The 26,526-nt window shown below is 34.3% G+C and overlaps 1 protein-coding gene across 27 annotated transcripts in view; it reads left to right on the top strand.

Annotated features, from left to right (window-relative positions):
• SOX6 (SRY-box transcription factor 6) overlaps positions 1-26,526 on the top strand; it is a 769,230-nt gene that overhangs the window by 416,478 nt on the left and 326,226 nt on the right. For all 27 annotated transcript variants that reach the window (XM_057299104.2, XM_057299106.2, XM_055094176.2 and 24 more), the window contains one exon: positions 2,282-2,489. In XM_057299104.2, the coding sequence (XP_057155087.1) occupies positions 2,282-2,489 (208 nt within the window). The remainder of the gene's footprint in view (positions 1-2,281; positions 2,490-26,526) is intronic.

Here is a 26,526-nt window from a genome sequence, read left to right as displayed (position 1 = left end):
GAGCTCTCTTTCCTGCCCTGCCCCATTTATTTTATCCTTTTCTGTTTATTTCAGCATAAATATATTGAGCTGCTCTATTCTGGGCATTGTACTGGCAATGGGTATGCAGAAAAAATTAAGATTTATCTCAATAAAAAGATTCAGCTTAATTGAGATATAATATATATACCATATAATTTACCCACTTAATGTATACAATTCAATGGTTTTTAATATATTCCCAGGTTTCACAAGATTTATCTTAGTTGGAGACTCATGAACATTTTTTACTTCATAATTCCTCAGGTCCAGAAGGAAGACAAATCTCTTTAGTCCCATTCCCAAATCTGTTCCTTCCTTCAGGAAATAGTATCTACCAGTTATTAAACACCACCTCAGTATTATGAGCCCAGCACTATGCCGTGGTGCCTTACAAATATAATCTCATTATGTGCTTTCAATAACCCTGAAAATCCATTGTATCCCACCTTATTTACAATGACAATAATCCGAAATACCTGGCATTTGTTGAGTACAATTATTATGTCATTTAATATACGTAGAAATTTACTGCTGTAGATAACATTTTCCTTTTCTCCCCTTTTCCCATTAGTTATTAACTGTGTAACTTTTGCCCCATGCTTGTCCTCAAGTTCTTGACTCTTACTGGGCTTCCTTGTGAAGGAAAGAGATAGAGGAGCAATTAGGATTTTCAGGAGTCTGATAGTGATTAAAAGACTGGCTGATTTACTTTATACACTTTTTTATATAAATATAGGGAGAGAGAATACCCTTGTGCAAGCAGATAAAAGGTGAATGCAAGGCTGCTGAAGGGCTATGGCAAAATAATAGCTGTTTCCAACCCTCAGTTTCAGTTTAAAGAAATATAAAAATATTTTATTTCTATGAACTTTTAGGTGTTTGTTTTCCACCTACGATTTGCTTTTTCCTTTTCAGCTGATCCATCTAAACCTCTTCACAGTTAGCTAACTTCTCTATACTATGAAGTAATTCCTGCACAAATATTTCTGTAATAAGCCTGTCCTTTTTTTTAAGAAAAATATTTCTCACCTGAGGATAAACTTGTCCTTTTGTAAAATAAAAAAAAAAAGACATTTATAAATCATGCTGCTATAAAGACACATGCACACGTATGTTTATTGCGGCACTATTCACAATAGCAAAGACTTGGAACCAACCCAAATGTCCATCAATGATAAACTGGATTAAGAACAGGTGGCACATATACACCATGGAATACTATGCCACCATAAAAAAGGATGAGTTCATGTCCTTTGTAGGGACATGGATGAAGCTGGAAACCATCATTCTCAGCAAACTATCGCAAGGACAAAAAACCAGACGCCGCATGTTATCACTCATAGGTGGGAACACTTGGACACAGGAAGGGGAACATCACACACCGGGGCCAGTTGTGGGGTGGGGGGAGGGATAGCATTAGGAGATATACCCAATGTAAATGACGAGTTAATGGGTGCAGCACACCAACATGCCACATGTATACATATGTGAAAAACCTGCACGTTGTGCACATGTACCCTAGAACTTAAAGTATAATAATAATAATTAAAAAAAGACATTTTTAAATGCCACATGAAAAATGTGCTGAAGTATCAGTGGTAAGGGTAAGGAATAGAAAGAGACTTCTGTAACTTTGGACAGCTGTGTAGCTAGAAAAACCAAAACAAAACAGTTTTCTCCAAACCCCAGCACACAAAAATATTCATGTTGGCTAACTTTCTGGCACTGATTTAGATAATTTCTATATTTTCTGGTGAACAATGAACATTGGCTACTGAAGCTAACTTTTCTACTTGTTCTAAACTAAAGGACAGTGTTTTTTATGATGTACTCCTTTTTATGCTGTGGGAAGAGTGTTGCTACTAAAAGTGTCCAATTAAAAGAAAAACTTTACCAAGCCTAATAATTAGTCATTGAATCTGAACTAATTTGAATGAAAGGTGTAAATGAGTAAGGGGTTGAAATGCTTGTTTTTGAAGCACTTAAACTGCTTTATATTTAAAAAGCTAAACAGTTTTAATCTGCAACTTCACATTAGTTCCTTTGACAATTGCTTCTTTAATGTTTTGTTTAATCGGTGTTGTTCAATCAGAATTGTATTTTTTATTTGTCCTACTAAGTTACTTGTATTTTATTTTAATTAATATATTTTATTTGTCCTACTAAGCATCATATACTGTCCTCAGTTTGGGATTTTTTTCTCCAGTAGCATGCAAAGAAACGTATATTCTAATGGTTTTATTTTATTTTATTTTTCTAGGAATCAGAGAATAATAAGTTATGTTCCCTATATTCCTTCCGAAATACCTCTACCTCACCACATAAGCCTGACGAAGGGAGTCGGGACCGTGAGATAATGACCAGTGTTACTTTTGGAACCCCAGAACGCCGCAAAGGGAGTCTTGCCGATGTGGTGGACACACTGAAACAGAAGAAGCTTGAGGAAATGACTCGGACTGAACAAGAGGGTATGTGTGGACTTCACTGTTGGGCTCTGTTTTTTTTTCTTCTAAAGATTCCAGGCCTTAAAAAAAAAAAAAAAGTGGGATTTCAAGGGTCAGAGAAGTGCATAATTGGCACTAGCTAGGAAAAAGTTATTCAGAGGTTACTATGGTGATGGCAGATTTTGATCCATTAGGAGTGTTAAACAGATAGCTCCGTTTTTCTAAAACTTTGTGCATTTTATTTGGTTCTTAAGATAACAAATTAAGATTTTAAACTGACCATAATCCTACTCTGGAAAAAGGTAACAAGGGATTTTTCCTAACTGCAACTTTATTTTTCATTTTTTCTCCCCTATTTCCTTTTGGTGGATAGTATTTCTTTATAAAAATGTCAACTGTTTAAAAAGCAAAATTAAAAAGATTTCTCTTCATTTTTATAAATATATTATTTATCTCCTAGCATTGTAGAATGGAGAGTTAGAGGGCTTCAAACATTGTTAAAACTGAAAGTATATGAGTGACTTCTTTGATACATGACATCTCTTGCAACATCCCACATCTACCTTCTCTACTCTGTACAAGAGTTCACTCAGGTTCGTGTACATCCTAGAAAACAAATGAAAGAAGACTCTCCTATAATATTTTTAAACAAAGTAAATCAAGTCTAAGTGATGGTTATACTATGTTGCACTTTTGGTTTTTATGTACAGATTTTAGGCCTTAAAATGTAGAGTAATTAATAGTTCTGGATTTATTACTAGCATTGCAAGTTAAATTGAGACTTTTGTTTTACTATAGACAAATTGGGATTTGATATTAGGGAATTTTTCATGTAACTTAATTTTATTCCTTTGAGGGCTCAAAAACTTAAAAGATTCCAATTAATTTTCGTAGAAGTCTTTCTAAAATATATTGCATGCTTCCCTGTTTTACTAGTCAGGTAATATGACACAAAATGTATATATTTTTTGATGAGCTAGGGTCATAATACAGTAGACTAGGAACTTCAGTACCCTTCAAACAATTATGTCACCCTGGGTAAATTCTTCAATCTACTCGAGCCACAAAATTTAAAATTTGGTTACTGAGTTTGCAACTTAAACATTTTGAGGATTAATAATAATAATGAATATGTCTTGAATTAACTGTAAACTATATGAATATTAACTATAAACTTATACATTTGGCTTGTTGTATTATATTATATATAACATATATAACTGATATATTATAAATGTCAATTATTTTACTGTGCTATAATAATGCCCCTAGTGATCATTGAGATTATTAGCACTTTGATTTTATGGTTATTTTTCAATTATGAAACTTAAGAGTTTTTGTGTCTGCTTGATATATATATCTTTTTGTATATATGTATTTTTTTGGTGTGTGTGTTGGTTTCTCCTTCAATATCAGGTTGCAGGCTATTATTTCTTGCTTAGTTGCAAATAATTTCTAATTTTCTCCTATTTACCTATAGATTATAAGATTAGATAATCAGGAAATTCTGGGCTGTATTTGAAATATGAACAAGTATGTTCTGGAGGTGTTGCTGAGAGATTCTGGGAAATACATATGATCTTTAGGGCATGAACTACATGCTGACACTTTTGGCTTCTGAGGCTTTGTTGTCCACATTCTTGGCTATGTTCTGAATAATGGGGATTGCCAGATAATTATCTACTGAATAAGTAAGATCGCTAGATTACTTTTAATTGTGATCCACCAAAAGATGGTTTCAGTTCTATAAGTAAGTGGTTTTCAAAATACTTTGGAGGAGTCTTTAATGTAAAAATAAAGGCATTGATTGATGATGATTTTTTTCCTGAACTACTAGGGAATTTTAAATCATTTTTTCCTTGCAAGTAATGGTTAATTTTCTCTTCGTCCTCTTTGTTACCATGTGTTACAGTTGATTTTGTATAAGAGAGACACTTACAGAATGAGACAGTAGTCCTTTAAGAGTCATTTATTACTGTATTTCTACTAGTAATGAATGTTTTCATACTCTACAGATTTTTTTTTGCAATATGTATGTTTTAGACATCAGAAATTCAGGCATCTTTAGTATATATTAATGTATATAATATAAATATATTAAATGCAGATATTAAGTGACCAAAAACATGCTCATCAAATTTACCAATCTCACAAATCTGGAACAGTGAATATAATGGATTAAAGAAACAAAACTTAAAATGTTTTGACAAACTGAAACTATGAACTTAAAAATAACCTACCAAGATAAAATTTAATAGATCTTATTATCAAGTTCAGAAGTTGTGACCCAAATCCCAGCTGCACAAGTAATTACTGAAGAAAATTCAAATAACAGCCAGATGAATGATTAAAAAAAAAAACCTATGAGTTTTAAGTGACAGAAAATGCAATGGGGTCAGCATAGTGAATATTGCCAAAAAAATTGCCAGTGCTATTTCAGTCAGCATCACTAGAAGTACAGTATGATGCATTCAAGAGTTGGTAGTCCCACTAAACTCACTGCTCAATAGAATGTTTCTGAAGTATTGTGTTGAGTTCAGAATTACCACACTTTAAGAGGAACTCAAAGGCATTGGGATATTCTCAGAGAACAACTGGTATAATCGCAGAGATGAAATTATATAAGAAGAAGAATGGTTGAAGGAATTAGTAATACTAACCCCAGAGAAAAGCAAATCAGGGATGACATGATGGTGTCTTTAAAGATTCAAGTCACATGGAGGAGGGATTGGGTTTATACTGTCTAGCTTCCTGGGGATAGAATACAGATCAGTGACAAGAAGTTATGAGGAACCTGATTATGGCTGATAAGACCAACTAGCTAACAGCTGTAGCTGTCTATATGGAATATTCTCCCTTGGAAGATAGTAACTTATCTATCCTTAGAGATATGCAGCAATCTCTATTGTCATTTTAATAGAGGTGTTGTAGAGGACAGAAGTTTGATCTTTTTTCCAATGCCAAGACTATGAATTTTTATGAACATTCTTATAAAATATTCTACAGTTTATGGTATATCTTTTTTTTACAGCACTTTTCAAGGACTACATAGTATTGTGATTATTTTTCTACATATTCTTCTTCTGTGAAATGCATTTTATTAAAACTCAAGGATTCTTAATTTTTCTTTCTGTGAATCCCTTTGATAGTCTAGTGAAGCCTACAGATCTTTTTTTAAAAATTATTTTAAATGCATAAGGTAAAATACACAGATTACAGAGAAAATGAATCATATTAAAACAGTAAATAGGCCAGGCACGGTGGCTCACTTTGGGAGGCTGAGGCGGGCAGCTCACGAGGTCAGGAGATCAAGACCATCCTGGCCAACATGGTGAAACCTCATCTCTACTAAAAATACAAAAATTAGCCAGGCATGGTGGCAAGTACCTATAGTCCCAGCTACTTGGGAGGCTGAGGCAGAAGAATTGCTTGAACCTGGGAGGCAGAGGCTGCAGTGAGCTGAGATCATGCCACTGCACTTCAGCCTGGGTGACAGAGCGAGACTCTATCTCAAAACAAACAAACAAACAACCAGTAAATAATTTAAAACATTTGTGATATGGTAGAATATGCTATTCCACTAATGCATTAAGAAAACAAGATCTTATAGAGGGCCTAACAGTATAATAATTTTGAAGTAGTGATAAGCGTAAAAGATATTTTGAGATATCTCCAAGTATAATGTAATATAAAATATCAATTGTGATACTATTGGTGACAATGTCATAGGAACCACAAATACAGTATGGTTTGTTACTTGCATCCATAATTTAAGGAAATGTAAATTTTCAATACAGTCTAGTGAAAAATAATTTTTCCACAAAAGTTTAGAGACCCCTTGAATTCTATCTATGTCTGCTGGAGTCTGTGGACCACCAGTTAAGAATCCCTATGCTAGATGATATGGTACACCCATAATGAATAAAACAATGGTCTCTAACTTTTAATAATTCATATTCCAGTAAGAGATATAAGGCATATAAAAATGAACTCTAATTCAGTTTCTAGTATATAATAAATTCCATAGAGCTATATAGATAAAATACTATGGGAATTTACTAGATAGAAAAATTACTTCTGCCTTGGAAGCCATTGGAAGGTTCTGAAGGGAAATGGGTCTTAGTTGGTCTTGGAGAATGAAAGGATTTATATACACAGAAATTGAGAGGAGAAACATTTCAGGCAGAAAGAATAGGCAGAGGACTTTAAAACGGCCAATAGTTCAGGTTCTAAATTAAAAAAAGAAGATGCATATGGGATATAAGTCTGAAAAAGTAGGTTGTGTTCAGATCATGGAGGCCCTTTGACTCTTGCCTAAGGAGTTTGAACTTTATATTGAAGGCAATGGAGGAACCACTGACTGTTTTTTAGCACAATAAATTGGTGGATTAGAGCTTTCTTTCAGGAAAGTTAATCTGGCTGCACTGTTTAGGATGAATGGGAGCAGGGAGAGACATTAAGGAAATTGTTTCAAGCTAGAGATAATGAGGGTCTGCTGAACGAAGGCAGCAGAAATGAGGAAGGAAGGGGGATGCATATGGAAAAGATATTAAGAGATAGAATTGTTAAGAGTTAATGTTTAAGTGTAGAGACCAAGACAGAAGAATGGTTCAAAGAGTGCTCAGAATTTTTAAACTCTGGGCAAATAGGAACGTGGTAATACAATTAAAAAAAAAAAAGGAGGAACATGTTTTGGACATGGGAGCAATGAGATTTTTTTTATTCTGAGTTTGGTATCTTGAGTTTGAATCCTAATTTTGATTATCTACTTGGAGCATAGTATAGAATAGCATAATGGGAGAACAGAAATAATTATAGAAAGGGTCATTAAAAAGTTTAGGATAGATTTCTGCTTCTCAAATAATTATATTCTAGGTCTAAGGAGGTATAACAGCTCCACCAATATTTGCCTGACATTGATCCTTTAAAGTTCCAGGTCCATCTCCTCATTTGGGATGTATTATCTCATTGGACACCTAAAAGTCTTCAAATGCATTACCCACCTCTCCCTCACATCTACTTCATGGTTTGAGGGCCATATTTCATGATTAGCTGAGAGACAAGCCTGTGTGATTGACATGATAAATGACTACCTTTCTTGCATTATTCTTGTTCTGGAGAATATTTTTACTCTTTATCAGACTAAATACCTCTCCCTCATTTGCCCTCATCTACAAGAACTGATCTGTAAAAAGTTCATTATGGTCCTTTTAAAAACTATATTTGCATGATGAAACAAAAACTCTCCAGGCAGATGCTTTGATCAACCAAATTGTCCAGTGTTTAATCTGCTATTCCTTCAAGAAATGCCCTCTCCTGAGCAGTGATTTGACCAGATTGTAAAACATTGTTGAACAAAGGTGCTACATCTGAAGTGCCCCCTCTGAAACTGAGACTTATGGGAAGATAGGCAAAGTTTCTGTCTTTTGTAAATTTAACTTTGATTTAGTATTATAGATTGGTAAATTGGTATGTAGGTAGGTAGACAGATCCATAGATGGATTGAATGATTGAATGTCAGAAACCACCTTTTAAAACATTGGTAGATAGAGTGTACAGGAAAGCTTTGATTAATAGATTCAGGTTAAGATGCTTCCAAGGCTAAAATTCTTCAGCTATAATAAAATGATGAATTTTAGTTATCCTTGTATCACCCGTCTTGTTGCCAATATAGCTGGGCTCTAACATAAGCGACAGAAAATGAATACTTTAAAAAGGACTTCTATATCTAAATACATATATTTAATCAGAGAGTCCTTTGGCTTCTGAAAATAAGTTGTCTAATGAGAATTTCATTTGAGCAGCTGTGACTGAGGAGGTCAACAGGCACTGCCTAGGAGAATATGGCCCAGCTGGTTAAATCTGGTTGTTGTCGTGATTTAAATGGTCAAGTGCTGCTTGTAATCCAGGACCGTCTGTTTGTAAAGGGAAGAGTGAGTGCTTCAGCATAATGTACAGCTGTTTTAATCTCTCTTTAATAATAGTGCTTCAGCCACTATCATGTCTTGTGTATCATACTACTAAGTATATGATCCTAGGCCGAGGGCCCTGGTTTGAGTCAGGTTCTGGAGTCATGTGAGATTGCAGGAAAAGGGATACAATGATAAAACTCTCAACTGTCTGACAAAATAAAACTAAATTCCTGACTCTATGGCTCTTTTTAAAAACTTATTCTTTAGGTAATAATTATTGTGATTAGGAGAGAGTGACAAAGCTTGTAGTTAGGTAGAAATATTAGAATAAATGAACTCTCTTTGTTAGAGCCATAAATGTAATGGAAAGTATGCAGGCTTTGATACAATTCCATAGGACATACATTGGTCAGAAATTAGAGTATTTGCCCAGTGGAATTGTGTGCTTTCTGCTATCATGGTAATAAAAGTATGTGGATTCATTTTACTGTGCATGTAAGAAGGGACAGCAGCATTTGAGCTTTGAATTCCTGGTGGGACAGGCTTTCCAATGGATTATGCAGCTGTTTCCCAGCACAAGAATGAGCATGTGTTTATGTGTATATCTGATGGATTATTATCATTGTTCACATCTCTAAACAATCATTTGTATTTCTACATATATTTTCACTGAAATATATTTACTTTGCTTATAAGTTGTGTTTTGCTCCTCTGATAGACTTTGCTCTACTAAAAGAGATATATGGTATAGTTTAAACAATGAGGAAATTCATTTTTAAAAGTCATGTCTTTGAGCTAGATCTGAGTTTGAATCTAAGTTTTAATATTTAGAGAGACAGTATAGCCTACTGAGTGTAGACTATGGAGCTAGGTTGCCTGTGTTTGAATTTCACTTCAGCATTTCCTAGATGGATGACATAGAGCATGTTACTTGATCTCTCTGCTTCAGTTTCTCAACCAAAAAATGAGTATGTTTACAGTGTTATAAGGATCAAGGTTTTCATGAAGATGAATAATTAGTTAAGGCAACTAAAGCATTTAGAACATTGCCAGCTCAAAGTAGGTGCTCAATAAATGTAGCCAGCATTATTTCCTGGTTGTGTGACTTTGGACAAATTAATCTCTTTGTGCTTCAATTCCCTCATCTGTAAATCTGTATGAATGATACCTGCCTTGCAGGGTTATTGTGAGGATTTGACATATTAATATGTACAATATTTAGCTTCTGTAATTATAACTATTACTAGTATTGCTATTATAACTACTATTGCTGTTATTATTTGAAGAAACTTTTAAAAAAGAAAAATATTCTAGGAATCTCATTCTGTACCACAGACAGAATCATAGGAAATGTCCCATGGTGTTAAGGGATTTAGCATTTGGCAGCAATGATGTTCTTGTGTTCTGGAAGAGCAATTCAGTTTAACTCTCTTTTCAGGCTATTTGGAAAAGCTGATACTAAAGTTTCCCCACTGAAAGCCAATCATCCCTTCTGAAAAATATGTGGAATGTGATGGTGTCAGTGAGAGAGGTTGGTAAAGCCTTGGATGAGGTTTTTAGATAGTAGCCAGTGAAGAGCAATGTGTTTCTGTTAAAGCAAAAAATCTATTAAAAGCCCATGTTTTTTTTTTAATTAACATTCACACCCTGTGAGAACATCACAATAATTTTTAAGGCAAAATTTGTGGATATTAGGTTTTTACCACTATTCTGATTGAAAGTTATATTGGTGAAGCACTTATAATATCCCAGATTTAAGCCTTGTTTTATGTTTCTCATTAAAAGGAAAATTTGGAAAGGTTTTGGATTTTTGCATAAGAAACACTTTAAGTATTCATTAAAACACCCAAAATTGTTATTTCAAATAAATTGGAAATTTCAAGTCATTTAAATGCTGAAGTTTCCCAAGACCACTCATACTTTTGGTGCAGAAGCAATTGGGTATTCAGAGCAATGCTGGTACAACTTCATTTAAATTCATTTTTTCTTCTCTTTAAAATCTTTCCTCCCAATAATATTTGTGTCCTTGCTCCTGTTTTAAAAAATTTGTATCATATTCATAGTAAATACTTACCTAGTACCAGATAGTTTAAATAAACAAGTATTTTCTGAAAGTTTTGTACAATGATATTTAGGGATTATATTGAGGAGCTAGAACGATTGGTTTTTGAATTATGAAAAGAATTATGTATAGTCTATTTTCGTGTTAAGTATATTTGCATTCTATTTTTTTTGAAACTGGTCTTCCTCTCATATTACCTTAAAAAACTTAAAATGAGCCAGAATTCTGTGAACTCCAGACCTTCTGGGCAACTCTTCGTTATTTCTATTTGCTATATGTTTTGCAACCTCCATTTACAGTTTGGGTAATATATTATTTGGTTGAATCTTTTTCTTAATTTCAATTTGTGTGTCTCTGCCTTGAAAATATGCCTCAGATTTCTTGCTCATTTCTATCTCCTCAGATTTAAAAATTCATTTGAAGGTTCTTTCTCTAAGAATCTGGGGAACAGATGCAGGCAATTGTTTCTGATTTTTCCTGTTATTGAACTGTGGAGCTAGAAGGTGCTCTCCTGGCATTTTGTTGTTTAGAAAGAGGATGCAGCTTTCTGATGGTTTTATGCAATAAGTTATAGTCTCATATGATTTTGAGCTTGTGGAGGTTGAGTGGATCATTAGCATTTTGCATTTTTCTATTGAAAATTCATTAGACTGACTTCTCCAGAATTTATTCTGGGAGTCTCAGGAAATAATAGGGGACAGTTTTGGGATCTGTATTCTTTCTCCTTGTACAATATATATGCAATATCAAAAGAAAAAATGAACAGAAAAGGAAGTGGTAAATGTAAACATTTATTTATTATGTAATATTTGATATGTATATTATAAACCATAAAGGTAAAACAAACACTTGTGAACTCAGCATCCAACTAAATAAAAATTTCTAATACTATTGAATCTACTTATGTTTTCTTCACCTGTCCAATCTTTGTTTTTTTATCTACATTTTTGCCAGAACTTTGTTAATCATTATCTGCCTTTTTTGTTTTAAAATAGTTTCCAATCGGTCACTAAATAATGATTGTTTAGCCTTGTTTTCAAACTTCATAAAAATGATGTCATACTGTAACCTCTTGTGACTTGCTTTTTATTTTTATATTCTATCATCAGTTTTGCTGTGTGAACTTTAATTCATTTTCTCTTTTGTGTAATCTTCCATATACTATTCCATGCTATGCTATATAGCAGTATATTCTCCTGTTTATTGTTTCTGGACACTTGGACTTTTTCCAGTTTTCTGCTGGTGCAAACAATAACGTATGAAGATTCTTGCACCTGTCTTCTGATGCACATGTGAACAAGTTTCTTCTCTAGGGCATTTCCCCAGGAGTGGAATTGATGTTGACACATTTTTGTGTTCTTTTTCCACTCTCTTGGAAAACATTACACAAAGAAGTTGCTGCTGCAGTATGTGTGTGTATGTGCACGCGCATGCATGCATGCGCCTGTGTTAGAATTCCTGAAAGCTTTAACTGTCTATACCTTTTGGTTCCACCTTCCTCAAAATGTCTAGTACAGGCTTTTCTTCATCACTGAGCTTTTCAGAAGCTCAGCAAGAGCCTTTGATGGACCCTTCACTGCAATTTTCCTTTTTCCTTTTGTTGTATCTGAATACAACAGGCTGAATGTCGTTAGCCCTCCTTTCAACTAGGAGCACAAGAATATCGTCGTTCTTCTACTGGACTGTGATTACTAGGTTTGTTAGGAAACACTTTTTTCCCTTTTGATCCTCTTTATTGATGTTTCCAGCACAGGGTGTGGTTTTAGAATTAGAGTAGTTCCTCATCTCTAATTGCATCAGGTTTACAATAATTTTTACTTAAATACTTACTTCAAATGCAAAATTACAAACCTATTAATTATTGCCACTGTTCTAGCCAACCATTTATATTGAAATAGACATTTTTCTGGCCAAACAGTCGACATTAGCTGGAAACCTTCACCTCTCTCTCAGAATGTTTAACTTGAGAATCCTTACAGATATTGGCTTGGGATTGATGTGCATTCTTATCCTAACTCTTTTTAACTTATTAGGTTGTGTCTAATAATTAATTAATTGATCTAAGCACTAGTTTCTTAATTTATAAAATGAGGATGTTGGTCTAGATAAGCATTAAAGGACAATTTGTAAAATTCTATGCCATTTTGATTTTCTTTTACAGTTTGTATCCAAATTTTAGAGTTTACTATCATTACTTTTCTCTTTTAAACTATTTTCAGTTCAAACTGAATAAATCTCATGATTCATTTTCTTTCATTATGCTTGAAACTGTCCTTTTCTATTTCCAATTTCTTCTTTCTGATGTTAGAATTTTTACAAAGATAGAGATAAAAGCTTCTATCCAATTTTGATATCTGAAACTGTCATTGTCCAATGAAGCACTTACGGACAAAGCCATGGCTTCAAGGCTGTGGCTTAAAGCTGAATATGTGTGGTGCTCAGACCTATCGTAGCTTTCTTAGTTGATGTCTTGAGTTTAAGTATAACTGAGTAGCTGTACCTAGAACTGAGAGAACAGACAAGTACTCTCACAATGAAGTAATAGAATATATGCCATCCGCTAGCATTGGGAGTGCAAAAATTAGAAGACTGTGGATTCCCCTAATTGCTCTCAAATAATGAATTGAAAATGAGTAAATACAAATAGGTGGCTAGAAAAAAATTGATGAAGGTATAATGAAGAACAACTGTGAAAATATGACAAAATACTGAATTATTTGCAACAGCACCATTACAGCGGCAACAACAGCAGCAGAATTATTATGCTAATATATATACTTTTTGAATGACAGTAACCTATAGTCAAAGGGCAGTTTTTAAAGAGTGGCTAACAAACTGTGTGCACTGGGATTCCATTTCACTCCAGAATGCCTTTACTAGCTTAACTGGAGCTTTCTAGCTTATCCCCCAGAAATATCTCTTATCTTGTACATTTTGCTTATGTTATGGACAGGGGAGAGATGGAAAATTTAAGAATTAAAGCATAAGCCACATGTTTTGGAACTATTTTTCTTTGATTTCAGGTAGAAGAGGTAGACAGGAAACTGTCTTATGTGCCCAATGTACATAGTCCTAAAAATTATTCCTTGGTTTTAATTTAACTCTTAAGCCTTGACCCTGATTAATAGCAGAAAGTCTGGTCTCACTTCTAGGTAAATCAGGAACTTCAGTATTTAACTTTAGTCATTTAGAATTATGCCCCTTTTGCTTCTTCTTGGTGTTATCTAATATCCAGAGAGTTTAGGCATTTTATTGGCATTGGAGCATTGGTATCTGGCTAATGATATCAATTTCTATTATGCCTAGAATAACATTCATTGCTTAAAATCCTAACATATTACTCTGGCTTTCAAGCCCCATTTTATATTACTTTACTCTTCTCTGCCATGGATGACTCCCCTCCTCCTTAAACATGTCTTAGGACCTTTGCACTTGCACAAACATATAACTTGGACATTCCTTAGTTATGTTAGACACACTGCACACAATTAGAATTTGGTTCCTGGAGTTCTGTTGTAATCTTTCTCTAGTGAGCATTGTGATTAAGAAATTCGAGGATGTAGGCTGAGCGTGGTGGCTCATGCCTGTAATCCCAGCACTTTGGGAGGCTGAGGCGGGTGGATCACGAGGTCAGGAGATCGAGACCATCCTGGCCAACATGGTGAAACCCCGTCTCTACTAAATATACAAAAATTAGCCGGGCATGGTGGCATGTACCTGTAGTCCCAGCTACTCAGGAGGCTGAGAGAGGAGAATTGCTTGAACCAGGGAGGTGGAGGCTGCAGTGAACCAAGATCGTGCCATTGCACTCTAGCCTGGGTGACACAGCGAGACTCTGTCTCGGAAAAAAAAAAAAAAGAAAAAAAAAAAGAAATTTGAGGATGTAACAATCTCAGGACAAGATTTTTATCTGTTGAGTCAGCACAGTGCTGAAGTTGATTAGTTATTTAGTCCAACATACTTCAAGCTTAGTCATTATCCCTCCTATCCAGAATAACTTTGTATTCTCTCCGTTTATTGAAATTTTCCATTTATCCATTTTGCACTATACAGAATTCCGGATCATACCTAATCTTCTACTGACTGGCACTTGTGAATTTCTCCTCCTCTAAAATTATTAATACTCAAACCTGTACACCACTGCATTTATCAATAAATTATAATCCTAATTATGCTGTTTGCTCTTTTTTAAATTGAAATTTTTGTTGAGACAATTGTAGGTTTACATGAAGCTATAGGAAATAATACAGAGAGATTCTATATACATTTTGCCCAGTTTCCCCCAGCGGTAATATTTTAGAAAACTGATATATAATAGCACAACCAGGTTATTGACATTGAAACAATTCACTGATGTTCCTCTTGTCTCTCCATTTGTACTACATTATTGTACTCAGTTGTGTGTGGGGGTGTGTATTAAGTTCTATATATTTTTGTCACCTATTTAGGTTCATGTATCCACTACAACAGTCAAATGCTGAACAGTTTTGATATCATAAGAATCCCTTGTGTTGCTCTTTTGTAACCACACCTACCCTGCTTCAATGCCAGCATCCCTCACCTTCTATACCAAACCCCTGACAACTACTAATATGTTCTTTACTTCTAACATTTTGCCATCTTAAAGATGTTATATAAATGGAATTATATAGTATGTAGCTTTTTAGAATTTACTTAAAAAAAAAAAACTCAGCTTACTTCCCTGGAGATTCATCCAATCCAATTAATGGGTGTCAATAAAAACAAAATTTTAAGAAGTTAATACTTAAAAATTTGCTAAGTGTATTCCATGGTATGCATCATATGTATAAATCACATATGTTTAACTATTTACTTGTTGAAGAACATCTGTGCAGATTCCAGTTTTTGACTATTACAAATAAACTTGCTATGAACATTTGTGTACAGGGATTTGTAACATAAATTTTCATTTATTTGGAATTAGTACCCAAGAGTACAATTGCTGGCTATATTGTACGTTGGATTTTATAAGAAACTGCCACACTGTATTTCAGAGTAGCTGTACCATTTTGCATTGCCACCCACAACGTATGAGTGATCCAGCGTCTCTGCATCTTGGTCAACATTTGGTTTTGTCACTTTTGTTTTAACTGTTCTTATAGGTGTGTACTGATATCTTATTGTAGGGTTAATTAGCATTTATGCTATGGCTAATGATGTTGAACATTATTTCACACGTTTGTTTGCCATATATGTATCCTTGTAGGTAAAATGTCTTCTCATGTTTTCGGTCTATTTTCTAATTGGATTGTTTTATTTTTGCTGTTGTGAAAGTTTTTTATTATTCTAAATACTAGTCCTATGATAGATACATGGTTTGGAAATATTTTCTCCCAGTCTTTAGCTTGTCTGTTATCCTCTTTACATGGGCTTTCACAGATGAAAGTTTATAATTTTGATGAGGTCCAACTGAAGAATTTTTTACTGTATGGATCAAGTATGGGCATCAAGTCTGAGAATACTTTGCCTAACCCTAGATTCTAAATATTTTCTCCTTTTTTTTTCCTGAAAGATGTGTAGTTTTATACTTTACATATATGTATATAATCCATTTTGAGTTAATTTTTGTATAAGGTGTGAGGTTTAAGTCAAGGCTCATTTCTTTTGGCCTATGGATGTTTAATTTGCTGCGGCATCATCTGTTGAAAAGACTAACCTTCCTCCATTGAATTGCTTTGCAAATCACGTGATTATCTATATAGAAAATTCCAAGGAATCTAAGTACAAAATAAAACAGAACAAAACAAAAAACCGGCCTCTTAGAACTAATGAGTCAACAAGGTCACAGGATATAAGACGAACACTTAAAAATCATTCACATTTCTATACAATAGCAATGAACCTATGTCTTTGTCCATTCAGGCTACTGTAACAAAATACTATAAACTGAGTAATTTATAAATAACAGAAATTTATTGCTTTCTGTGTGGCATTAGCTTCTCTGATATTTTCTGGATACTGGGAAGTCTAAGATCAAGGCACCAACAGATTTGGTGTCTGGTAAGGGCTCTTCGCTTCATAGATAGTGCCTTGTTGCTGCATCCTCCCACAGTGGAAGCCACAAACTCCCTCAGACCTCTTTTATAAGGACATCAATCCTATTCATGAGGGTGGAGCCCTCATGATCTAATCACTTCTCAAAGGCCACCATCTCTTAATACTACCACATTGGGTACTGGGTTTCAACATACAAATTTTGGGGAGACACAAAATTCAGAACACAGCAACATATGAAAACTGAAATTAAAAACTCAAAACTTGGCCAGGCACAGTGTCTCACACCTGTAATCCCAGCACTTTGGAAGACCGAAGAGGGTGGATCATCTGAGATCAGGAGTTTGAGACCAGCTTGGCCAACATGGTGAAATCCCATCTCTACTAAAAATACAAAAATTAACAGGGCATGGTGACGTGTTCCTGTAATCCCAGCTACTCAGGAGGCTGAGGCAGGAGAATGTTTGAACCTGAGAGGTGGATGTTGCAGTGAGCCGAGACCACTTTACTCCAACCTGGGTAACAGAGCAAGAACTCCGTCTCAAAAACAAACAAACAAACAAACAAACAAAGAAACCCCCCACAAAACTATTTACATTTTCTCCAAATAAAATGATATGCTTAGGTATGCACTTAACAACATGTGCAGGATCTATATGCTGAAATTATAAAATGCTGATTACAAAAATGTAAAAAGACCTAAAAATATGACAAGACATATTGTATTCATGTACTAGGAGACTCAACATGGTAAAAATGCCAGTTTTCCCCCAAATAGTCTGTATGTTTTATGCAGTTCCTTTCAAAATCCCAGCAAGACTTTCATATACCTAGACAAACTTACTCTAAAATTTGTATAGAAACGATCATATTCTAGAATAGCTAAGAAAATCTTGAGAAAGAAGAATAAAGTGTTAGGAATTATTCTACCCAATATTGTATTAAGGCATACTATACAGCTATAGTAATCAAGGCAATGTGATATTGGAAGAAAAATAGTCACATATATCAATGGAATATACTAGAGAATCCACAGATAAAACCATAGAAATATGCTCAACTGATTTTGACATAGATGAAAAGTATTTGTTATTTTACATTTATTGATCTTGCCTCACAAGATGATTTTAATTTTCTTGAGGACACATACCATATCTTTAGTCTATCTTCACAATGCCTGTTATGGATCTTAGCATATAATGTACATTAACCTAAAATACTGTTGATTTATTATAAAAGTTTTCAGAGAGATAAATAATATTATGATTAAAAGGAGATGAAAAGCTTTAATTTTTAGAGAATGCCTCTTCATCTAAACAAAACATACATATATACACACATAACAACATATGTATACATACTTAAATACACACATACATATGCTTATTAATTCCATAATCATTTATTAAGCTTTTTCATGCAGTATTGTAGTGGGCCTGGGTTGGAGAGAAGTAAAAGTGGAGAAAAGGGTAGAAGAAGATGAACAGAGATAAATATTGTTTTTTAGTAGCTCATAATTTAGTAGGAAACACATGTAAATAAGGTAATTATCATAAGTACAATAGTAGAAGAAGCTATAAAATGCTGTGTTGGCTGGGTGCTGTGGCTGGCCGGGTGCGGTGGCTCCTGCCTGTAATCCCAGCACTTTGGGAGACCGAGGCAGGTGGATCACTTGAGTTCAGGAGTATGAGACCAGCCTGGCCAAAATGGCAGAACCCTGTCTCTACTAAATATAGAAAAATTAGTTGGGTGTGGTGGCGCATGCCTGTAATCCCAGCTACACAGGCGGCTGTGGCAGGAGAATCACGTGAACCCAGCAAGCGAAGGTTGCAGTGACCTGAGATCGTGCACTGCACTCCAGCCTGGGTGACAGAGCGAGACTCCCTCTCAAAAAAAAAAAAAGAAAAAGAAAAAAAAATGCTGTAGAAGTATAGAAGAGGAAACCATAATTTTTTTCTAGATCTAAATAGGGATTTATTGACATTCGAGCTAGATTTTGATAAGCTCATCATAGTGAACAAGAGATATAATGGAATCCCAGGTAGAGAGAACAGCATGTACAAAGTTTCATGGTATGAATAAACCTGTGAGTTTAATGAATGTGAAGAAGTTTGGTGTGACTAGGACAGGAGACACAACTGAAACAATATGTTGAAGCCATTATTACAGAAATTGAATTTTATCCTTTGGGTAGTGGGGAGCAGTTGAGAACTTTTAAGTAGGAGGATGATCGACATAATTGAACACTTTTTTAAGAAAAGTAACTTTGGTGGCATTTTGACTATCAGTTGGAAAGAGGCAAGGGCAAATACAGGGGAATCTGGTAGCAGGCTATTTTAATGGTCCAGGCAGGTACTAATCAGACTCTAAACTAAGGCAATGGCAGGGGAAGAAGAGAGAAGGAATCAGCTGTTTGAGGTATAGTTGAGGTTGCTAATTAGGAGTGGAGTGTGAGGTTAGGGAGATATCTAGCTGAGAGATTTAATGGTGGGGCTATTAGAATGGTGAATATAGAGAGTTGAGAAGGTTTGGGGAAAAGGTTTGCATTTAGATATACCAAGTTTGAGTATTCCATGAAGGTGGAATACATCTAGCAGGCAGAAGTACGATTGACTGACTTGGAGATTAGAAGAGATATTGGCTCCTTTTCTCGTTGTTTTATGGATTGAATTTTTTTTTCTTAGATACTCACTTCAAATTATCATTGTTGCTTTCAGGTTGCAACAATGAACATTGTTGCATCAAACTTGGTCCATATGTGGAAACTCCATAATCTATCATTCTATTCATATAAAATAAGGGAAGTGACTATACCTTTAGCCCCAACATGAGTCATGTGTAGCTTATCTGTTCAGATGAACTCAATTAATTTTGTAGCCCAGTGTTTCTCAAACTGTCAGTAGCATTGGCATCACCTGGGAGCTTGTTAGAAGTGCAAATTCTTGGGCTTCATCCTTGACCTACTAAATCAAAAACTCTGGGATGGGGCCCATGAACCTGTGTTTTAGCAATCTCTCCACGTATTTCAGATGCACACCAACAATTGAGAACTATGGTATAGTAGGTATACTCTACTATATTGTTCTGTAATATATAGTCCAAGCCATGTAATATGGTAGCATTAAATCGACTTCTGACTGGGTAACATATTTTTAGCCATCTTCGTGATCGGTTAACTGTCTAAGAAGTGTTCAAATAATGGATAAATTTGTTTGATTAAGAAGTAGGGTGAAAGTACTAGCTACAGGCTGTATATGTCAAGGAGTAATAGATATTACCTTCTCATTTTGTTATTCTTTCTTTAAGTCTTATTTCATATAAGTTTGTTTCTCACATTGCTAGAAAATCAAATTGATGTGATTTCATGAATAAGAATTAAATTCAGGACTGCCTTAGTGGCTTAGTGACTAGTTCAGAGTGATGGTGTTGGGGGCTATTGTTAGGGAAGAAAAGTTGATGAGGGAAAAAAGAAAAGGTATTGTGTGGTTTCAGATGTAATAATCTGGATTCAGATATTGTTTCTGTACCTTGATCAAAGGTATAGCACATAGGTCACAGAGTGATCCCTTATCTTATCTTACGGTGCTTAATAAATATTATTGGATGATGAGCCAAAATAATGTGAAAAACAAAACCCACAGGCTTTAACATTTAATGGCCAAAGAAAACCCTGTATTCTTCTTAGACATGTAGATCTAGAAGTGTTGAGGTGGCCTAGGTAGAAGTGAATTTCCTAGTTGTTAAGGTGAACAGCCGCAGGTTTCTCTGGTGATGAACTTCAGTTTTCGTTAGCCCCACTTGCTCTGCCATTCCTGCTGTTTTGCAACAGGGCTTAAAAGTGCTTTAAGTGCTTGTGACCGTGGTAATGAATGAAAATGTCTTTCCAGCACTGAGAGGATTGCATTAGACTGAATAGTCACCTCACTTGTAAAAGCACTATTAGAGTGGGGCAGCTGTAAGTAAGGATAACGATTTGTGTCCACTGCTTATTTACTGAAAATTGTCAATGTATTATTTATTGAGAGCTCTCCAGACAGTGCTTGTCAGAATAAAAATGTCAGCTCTGAGCAAAATGTTATAATACATAATAAAAATGCTAGGTATGCATTTTAGGAAGACAACTAATTAGACCTGCTTTTTCTTAAGGAAGGGACAGTAAAAATGTCTAATATTGTGGACTTTCTCCATTTGTATAAGTCCTTTTTTTAATCCCTGCTCAGCTCAGTATTTGGTTTAGAAACTTATCATGCCTGAGAAATAATTTGAACAACTTTGTATTGTGGCCATTAGACACCCCAAGTGCCAGGGAAGCTTGCTGAAGGAGGAAGGGCCTCGCTTGCCATCCCACAGTGAGCAGCCGCCCTCACCTCCATGTTTTGTCTGAAATTAGAAGATGTCACTTCCTCCCTGAGCAGTGCTCGTGGAAAACTGCCTCCAGTGTAAACAACATAAAATTATTAAGCTTATTCCTCAGCCGTGCTAATTAACCCCAAACAAATTTCACATTAAGGAAACAGAATTCAATCAATGTAAATGTTATTGCTGTGTATTACTGTAAGCAATAATATAGTGGCTAAAATAATTAATTATTTTGGATTTTTTTAAAAGAAAGTATTCTTTTTTATGGTGTTGCAAAATGTTTTGTGGATATCCCCCCCCTTTCTTTGGCCTTTTCTGGTGTAGAATATAAAAGACCCATGTGGTAAAGCATGGGTAATACACAGTTGTTTTTTACACCTGGATTGTAAAAAGGGAAAAACATATTTTGGAGAGCTTCAGGTTTACTTAGTCTAATATATTAGCAATACATACGCAGATTTTGTCTCCTCTTACCTATTGTAGTTGACTATTCATTTTAGCAATTTCCTGTTCTCTCTCCTTCCAGTCTTAAATGAAAAGGCGTGTGGTGATTTTAAAAAAAAGAATGTTAAATATTAACCAGTTCTTAGGGAAAACAATGAAATGCCACTTTACTGTATTTCAGATTTTGGGAAGCAATTCCCAATAAAGATTCCCACCCCTCCCCCCGTTTTTTATAAAAAAAATCTGGGCTCATATAAGGAGTCAAATTAGCCTCATCAAGCTAATTTTCTAACATTTTTGAAAACAACCAGCTTTCTAAATAATTGCTTGGTCGTGCCTGTGATCACTTGGGATAAAATATATTGTTATCATCATTTTCTTAATCCTCAAAGATCTTTAAAGACACGAAGTGCACAAGCTAGAGAATATGTAACTTTATTTTCGTGCAGTAGAATGCATATTTGATAAATATGGAATTGTTTATCAGTGATAACATATTCTATGGTATATGGAACATAAATCAAATACTATTTGTATTAAGATTATTCTGAAAAATGATACATTCTTTAACCAATATATACCAGCTAGTGTTAATTAACTTTGAAATTTAAAGTAATTTAACTAAATAACACAATAAAAGAAAATATTGCTTTTCAGAGGTTTAATACCCACCATTTCTTTGTAATTTTACCATCTTCTTCCAGCAAATGCAATTCTTGTATCTCTTCATCCTCTATTAGTTCAGTATCTTATTTCATGACTACTCTTAATTCCTTATTCTTCTATATTAAAACTCTATCTTCATCTTGGTAGGAGTATTTAATCTTTTAATCATATCTTAAACATCTAATGAGCAGGCTGCTACTAAATATTTACAGTGATGCCAAAACTAATAATAAGAACATAAGTGTTCCAAGGAATAGCTGGAGTATGTTACTAAAAAAAAATAAGTAAAACTAATTCTTTATATAAGAGTTAAGAAGAAGTTAAAATCTCTTCGAAGGACTGTTTTAGAATAACATCTGAATGGACCATTTATTCAATTATATCTTTTGGCTTCAAATGATTTGTTTCAGATAATTTCCTTAGTTTCTATGACCAGATAGTTGCTTTCTTTTTTATTTCTTTGGGTACTTATTTTTACTTTTCCAAACAGGAAACAACTTTATATTTTATTTATTTGCATCACATAGGTAGCTGATACTATGTTCTAGATTATGAGAGGCTATATTCAGAATCTAAAAAAAAACACATAAATTTAGACAATACAAGTTTGTATTGAAAAATTCCATACATTTTAGACATTTATGTCTCTAAGTATATTTTAAGCCAAAGGTTTAAATAATATGCATTCTATAGCAAAGAAAATAGGATGGTTAAATATGATAACTAGAACTTGGCTGGCCCTCTGGTTGTCAGGACACTTAAACAATTTTTAACTGTATAATTTCTATGACTAATATTCCTGGATTTTAAAGTTACACTATAATGCCAAACGAATAAATGGAATAAAATTTTAAAATAAGGGTCCCAGTTAGAAGAACGTATATTAGTATGTTTTAAAATAAGACGCAAAGGGTTTGCATCCAGTATTTTATTCCCTTTAAGACTATAATTGACAAACTGCAGTAATCATGCTTTTATGTGTTTTTCTGCCTCTACTGAATTCATTTAAAGAAAAAGAAAGTAAAAAAGTGAAAAAGAAGACTCCAGAATTTTGAAACCCAGTGGTCCTAAAGTGATGGGAAAATAGCCAAGGTGTCACAGCTAATTTCTGACCCTGTTTTATGAGTTCTGCTGTTCCTTATTCCCCCTGTCAGCCTGGGAATCCCTGAGGCTGTGCAAACTGGCTGAACATCACTCAATCCAAGTTTTATATCCCCTTTTAATAATGTTGAGTCTATTCTGTCCAACTTTGATTCAGACAACCTGCTTGTCTTGAAAAAGTGATATATTTAATCAGTGACTCTGTCTCCAGCATAGCTCCCACTGCGTGTGACTAGAGCCAGAGAGTAGTGCAGTGGTCTGTCATTTCTGTTTGAATGGGTAATGTGGAGCCCATCAGCTGAAAAGACAGGAGCTGGAACTGCTTGTTAGGACACATGATCAAAAGCCACTCTCTGCTTTCTGCCAATCAAACCTCATGTCGCCTTGTGGGGCAGACATTAAATAGATTTTTTTTCTGCCTTACAATATGGGCACTTTGCCAGTTTGACACGTGAACTGTTACAAAAGATAGCAGAGTTTTGACCACTTGCTGACTGCTTAAAAATATTACCGAACACTTGTCAAAATGAAATATTCATAATACTATATTATGATAAATTCAGTGAAGTATTATTTGGTGCATTTATGTTGTAATTTATGGAATTTTTTTTGTGGGGCAGAAGAAACAGTAGACAATTGCTTCTTGGGTGAAAGTAAGGAAGACAAAACTGTAAATCAGTCCAATTACAAAGCTATCACAACTGTGTGACAAATAGTTTTGAATAAGATGATTATTACTTTATGAAAGTAACATTAGTTAATTAAATGTTATTTTGCATTCTCTCTCATCTGCTTTAAAAATTATTTACTTCTTGTAAGTCATTGTAGGAGAGTGGCTTTTGTATTATATTTAATACAAAAATATGTAAAACTTTTATTTTGAAATATAATTCAGGATCTTATTCCTTCTGCTTATTGAGAAGATGGACACATTTTAAATTCGAAGACAGTCTTTAATTTGTGGCTGTCCTGATGGGTGTTTTTACTCTGCCTTTTCTTTTTCTTATCCTCTGAAGATTCCACTATTATATTTCTGCTTCATCTTTGTGCCCATAACATTACCCAGTAATGATAGTGGAATAGACCTAACTTCTAAGGTTTTTAAGAGAAGAATGAGTACCTAAGTACTTTTGACTTAAAAGGTCATTGAAATGGGCATTTCCTACCATTTTCAAACCACCCAGATAACTGTTCTAAAGCTGTTAAATCTTAGTTGGTGTTTTGATATCTCCAAACTTGCCACTTGCCGTTTCTTCTCTAATGATCATTTTAAAAGGAGTTAAACATTTTCACCAAAACATACCATGGCAATCTAGTGGAACTCATTTAAACAGTGAGCTACACATAAACAGCTGCTCCTTCAATAAGCCATTCTTTATAATACCCTTATTACCTTCTAGTGTCTCAAATTCTGATTAGTCAACAGTGCTGATTGCTGTACAGCATTCCGTTGCCCATCTTCCTTCTGCTCAGCTGCTCATGTCTTAGTTGTTATTTGATTACAACACAACTTGTGCATTGTTTCACCAAGTTGCTCTTCACATTGTGTCTTAAAAACTGAATTATCTAGGGAAACTGGGGTGTTGTGAGAGTGACTTTCTTTATACACATTTAAAATGTCTGAGTAAAGCATGGTATTAAAAAAGACATAACTATGGAATTCTTAGGTTGGAAAGAATAATTGTGGCTTAAAACTCAGTACTTATAATTGAATTATGAAACAGACATTAAGGATGTGGAAGTGTTTTAAAAAGCATATACTATTTTACAAATTTAAAGAGTTATAAAAATGTTATATTATGGTGATTAAATTTCAATCAGATATAAAGTTCTGGAAGAGGTAATTATGTATGTATAACTCCATAGGAAGGGCCTAAAGGACCTTCATCTTTGCCCCAGGACTAGATAATTTTAGTCCAATTACTGTGCAGCACCAATGATGCCTCACTAAATAGGATAGCCTGTTGGTAGTTTAAGTTGTGATGAAATAAGTAAGGGTGGGAAAAATCTCTATAATGAAGTTTGAATTTCAGCTATTCCTTTGTTGTGACCCCCTGGAATTTACTCTTAGTGAGTAGGAAATGCTGACACACTAGAAATGCAACCCCAGTAAAGGCCCTAAATCTGTCATTGTGCTCTGGAGTCTGCTCTGAAAATAGCAAAGCTCTTTTGGTAAATTAAAATCGGTGTGAATGGGAACAGATGTTGACATGTTTTACTTTATCTTCAGGGGTGCCAGTTAAAGAGGAGGGGGTCAGCAAGGTTAGATGGTAGGAAATAGAGTAAGTGTGCAAACTTGTTTTGTGAAGGGAGTTCTGTTTTGGGACATTAGTCAATAGAATTGTATTTCTCTTTTGTAGTCCAGGTAAGAATTATACCTCCATTACTATATCTACAGGAAAGATGAGGGGGGTGGTATTTATTTCTGGATGGCTATCTGCTTTTGATGTTCCCTTGTGATTGTGTCTTTTCTTCATCAAACTGCTGTAAACTGTCTCAGATTGCTATTAGGTTTTACTTTGCAACATCATTTTGGCATAGCTTCCTAAAGTATTTGTTGAACCCTGGTGCTGTAGTAGAGTCTTTGTACTGGTATTTGTCAAAAATAATGAAAATGGTTTATGCTCTAAAAATGCACAATTTTTCAAATACCTTGTATAGTCAATTTAAATAAGTCTCGTAGAACTTTCAGTCTTGATTTGAAAAAATAGCATAGGATGAATTTATTTATAAGAACCTTAATAGTTTCTCTCAATTCCTTTTACATTTTAGATTACCTTATAATTTTCTAAATCTACATGAACAATAATGATCAATTTTGTCAGTATTATTCACACCTTTTATTAATTTAACATAGATGAATAAATGTGAATGTTGTGAAGAGTTGATTGGGAATAGATTTTAAATCTGACAGTTAGATTACAGGGTACCTAAGAAAAAATGGCTCTTTCACTAGGTACCTAGTAATTTAATTCTTGTTTGAAATTATTATAATTTATTACAGTGTGTGGGTCCTAATGAATGTCTACTATTAAATGAAAAGGAGAAATTGAAATTAAGATTATGAAATTCTTTTAACTCATATCTTTAAATCCCCTTAAACAATTCAGAAGACATTAATAAGCTATGGAGGTTATGTTCCATATTCTGTAATGACAAATAAAAACAATTTTTTTCAGTGTTTAAAGAGTCTAGAAAATGTTGAGTGTCATTAAACTTCAAAGCATGCAATCTTGGAATTTTATAAAATGGTTGGTAGTAGCCATTATAACAGCATTAAAACTGGCAACTTCATTTAAATATTTATTTGGACTATACATAGATTTTTCTAGCATTTGAGTTTTCCAGAAATAGTGACTATTTCCTTAGTGTTAAACACTTAATGTAGGATGATTTGAGATTTCATTGAGCTATATACCACACCAGATTAACATTTTAAAAATTCCAAATACGAAGGAGAGTTTTAAAATGTCAGTAAAAATTTAGAAATAAAATAACGATG

This window comes from Pan paniscus, chromosome 9, assembly GCF_029289425.2.
Source record: "Pan paniscus chromosome 9, NHGRI_mPanPan1-v2.0_pri, whole genome shotgun sequence".
NCBI classification, from domain to species: Eukaryota; Metazoa; Chordata; class Mammalia; order Primates; family Hominidae; genus Pan; species Pan paniscus.
The sequence above is the reverse complement of the archived record's forward strand: the minus strand, read 5'-3'. Positions and strand labels throughout refer to the sequence as shown.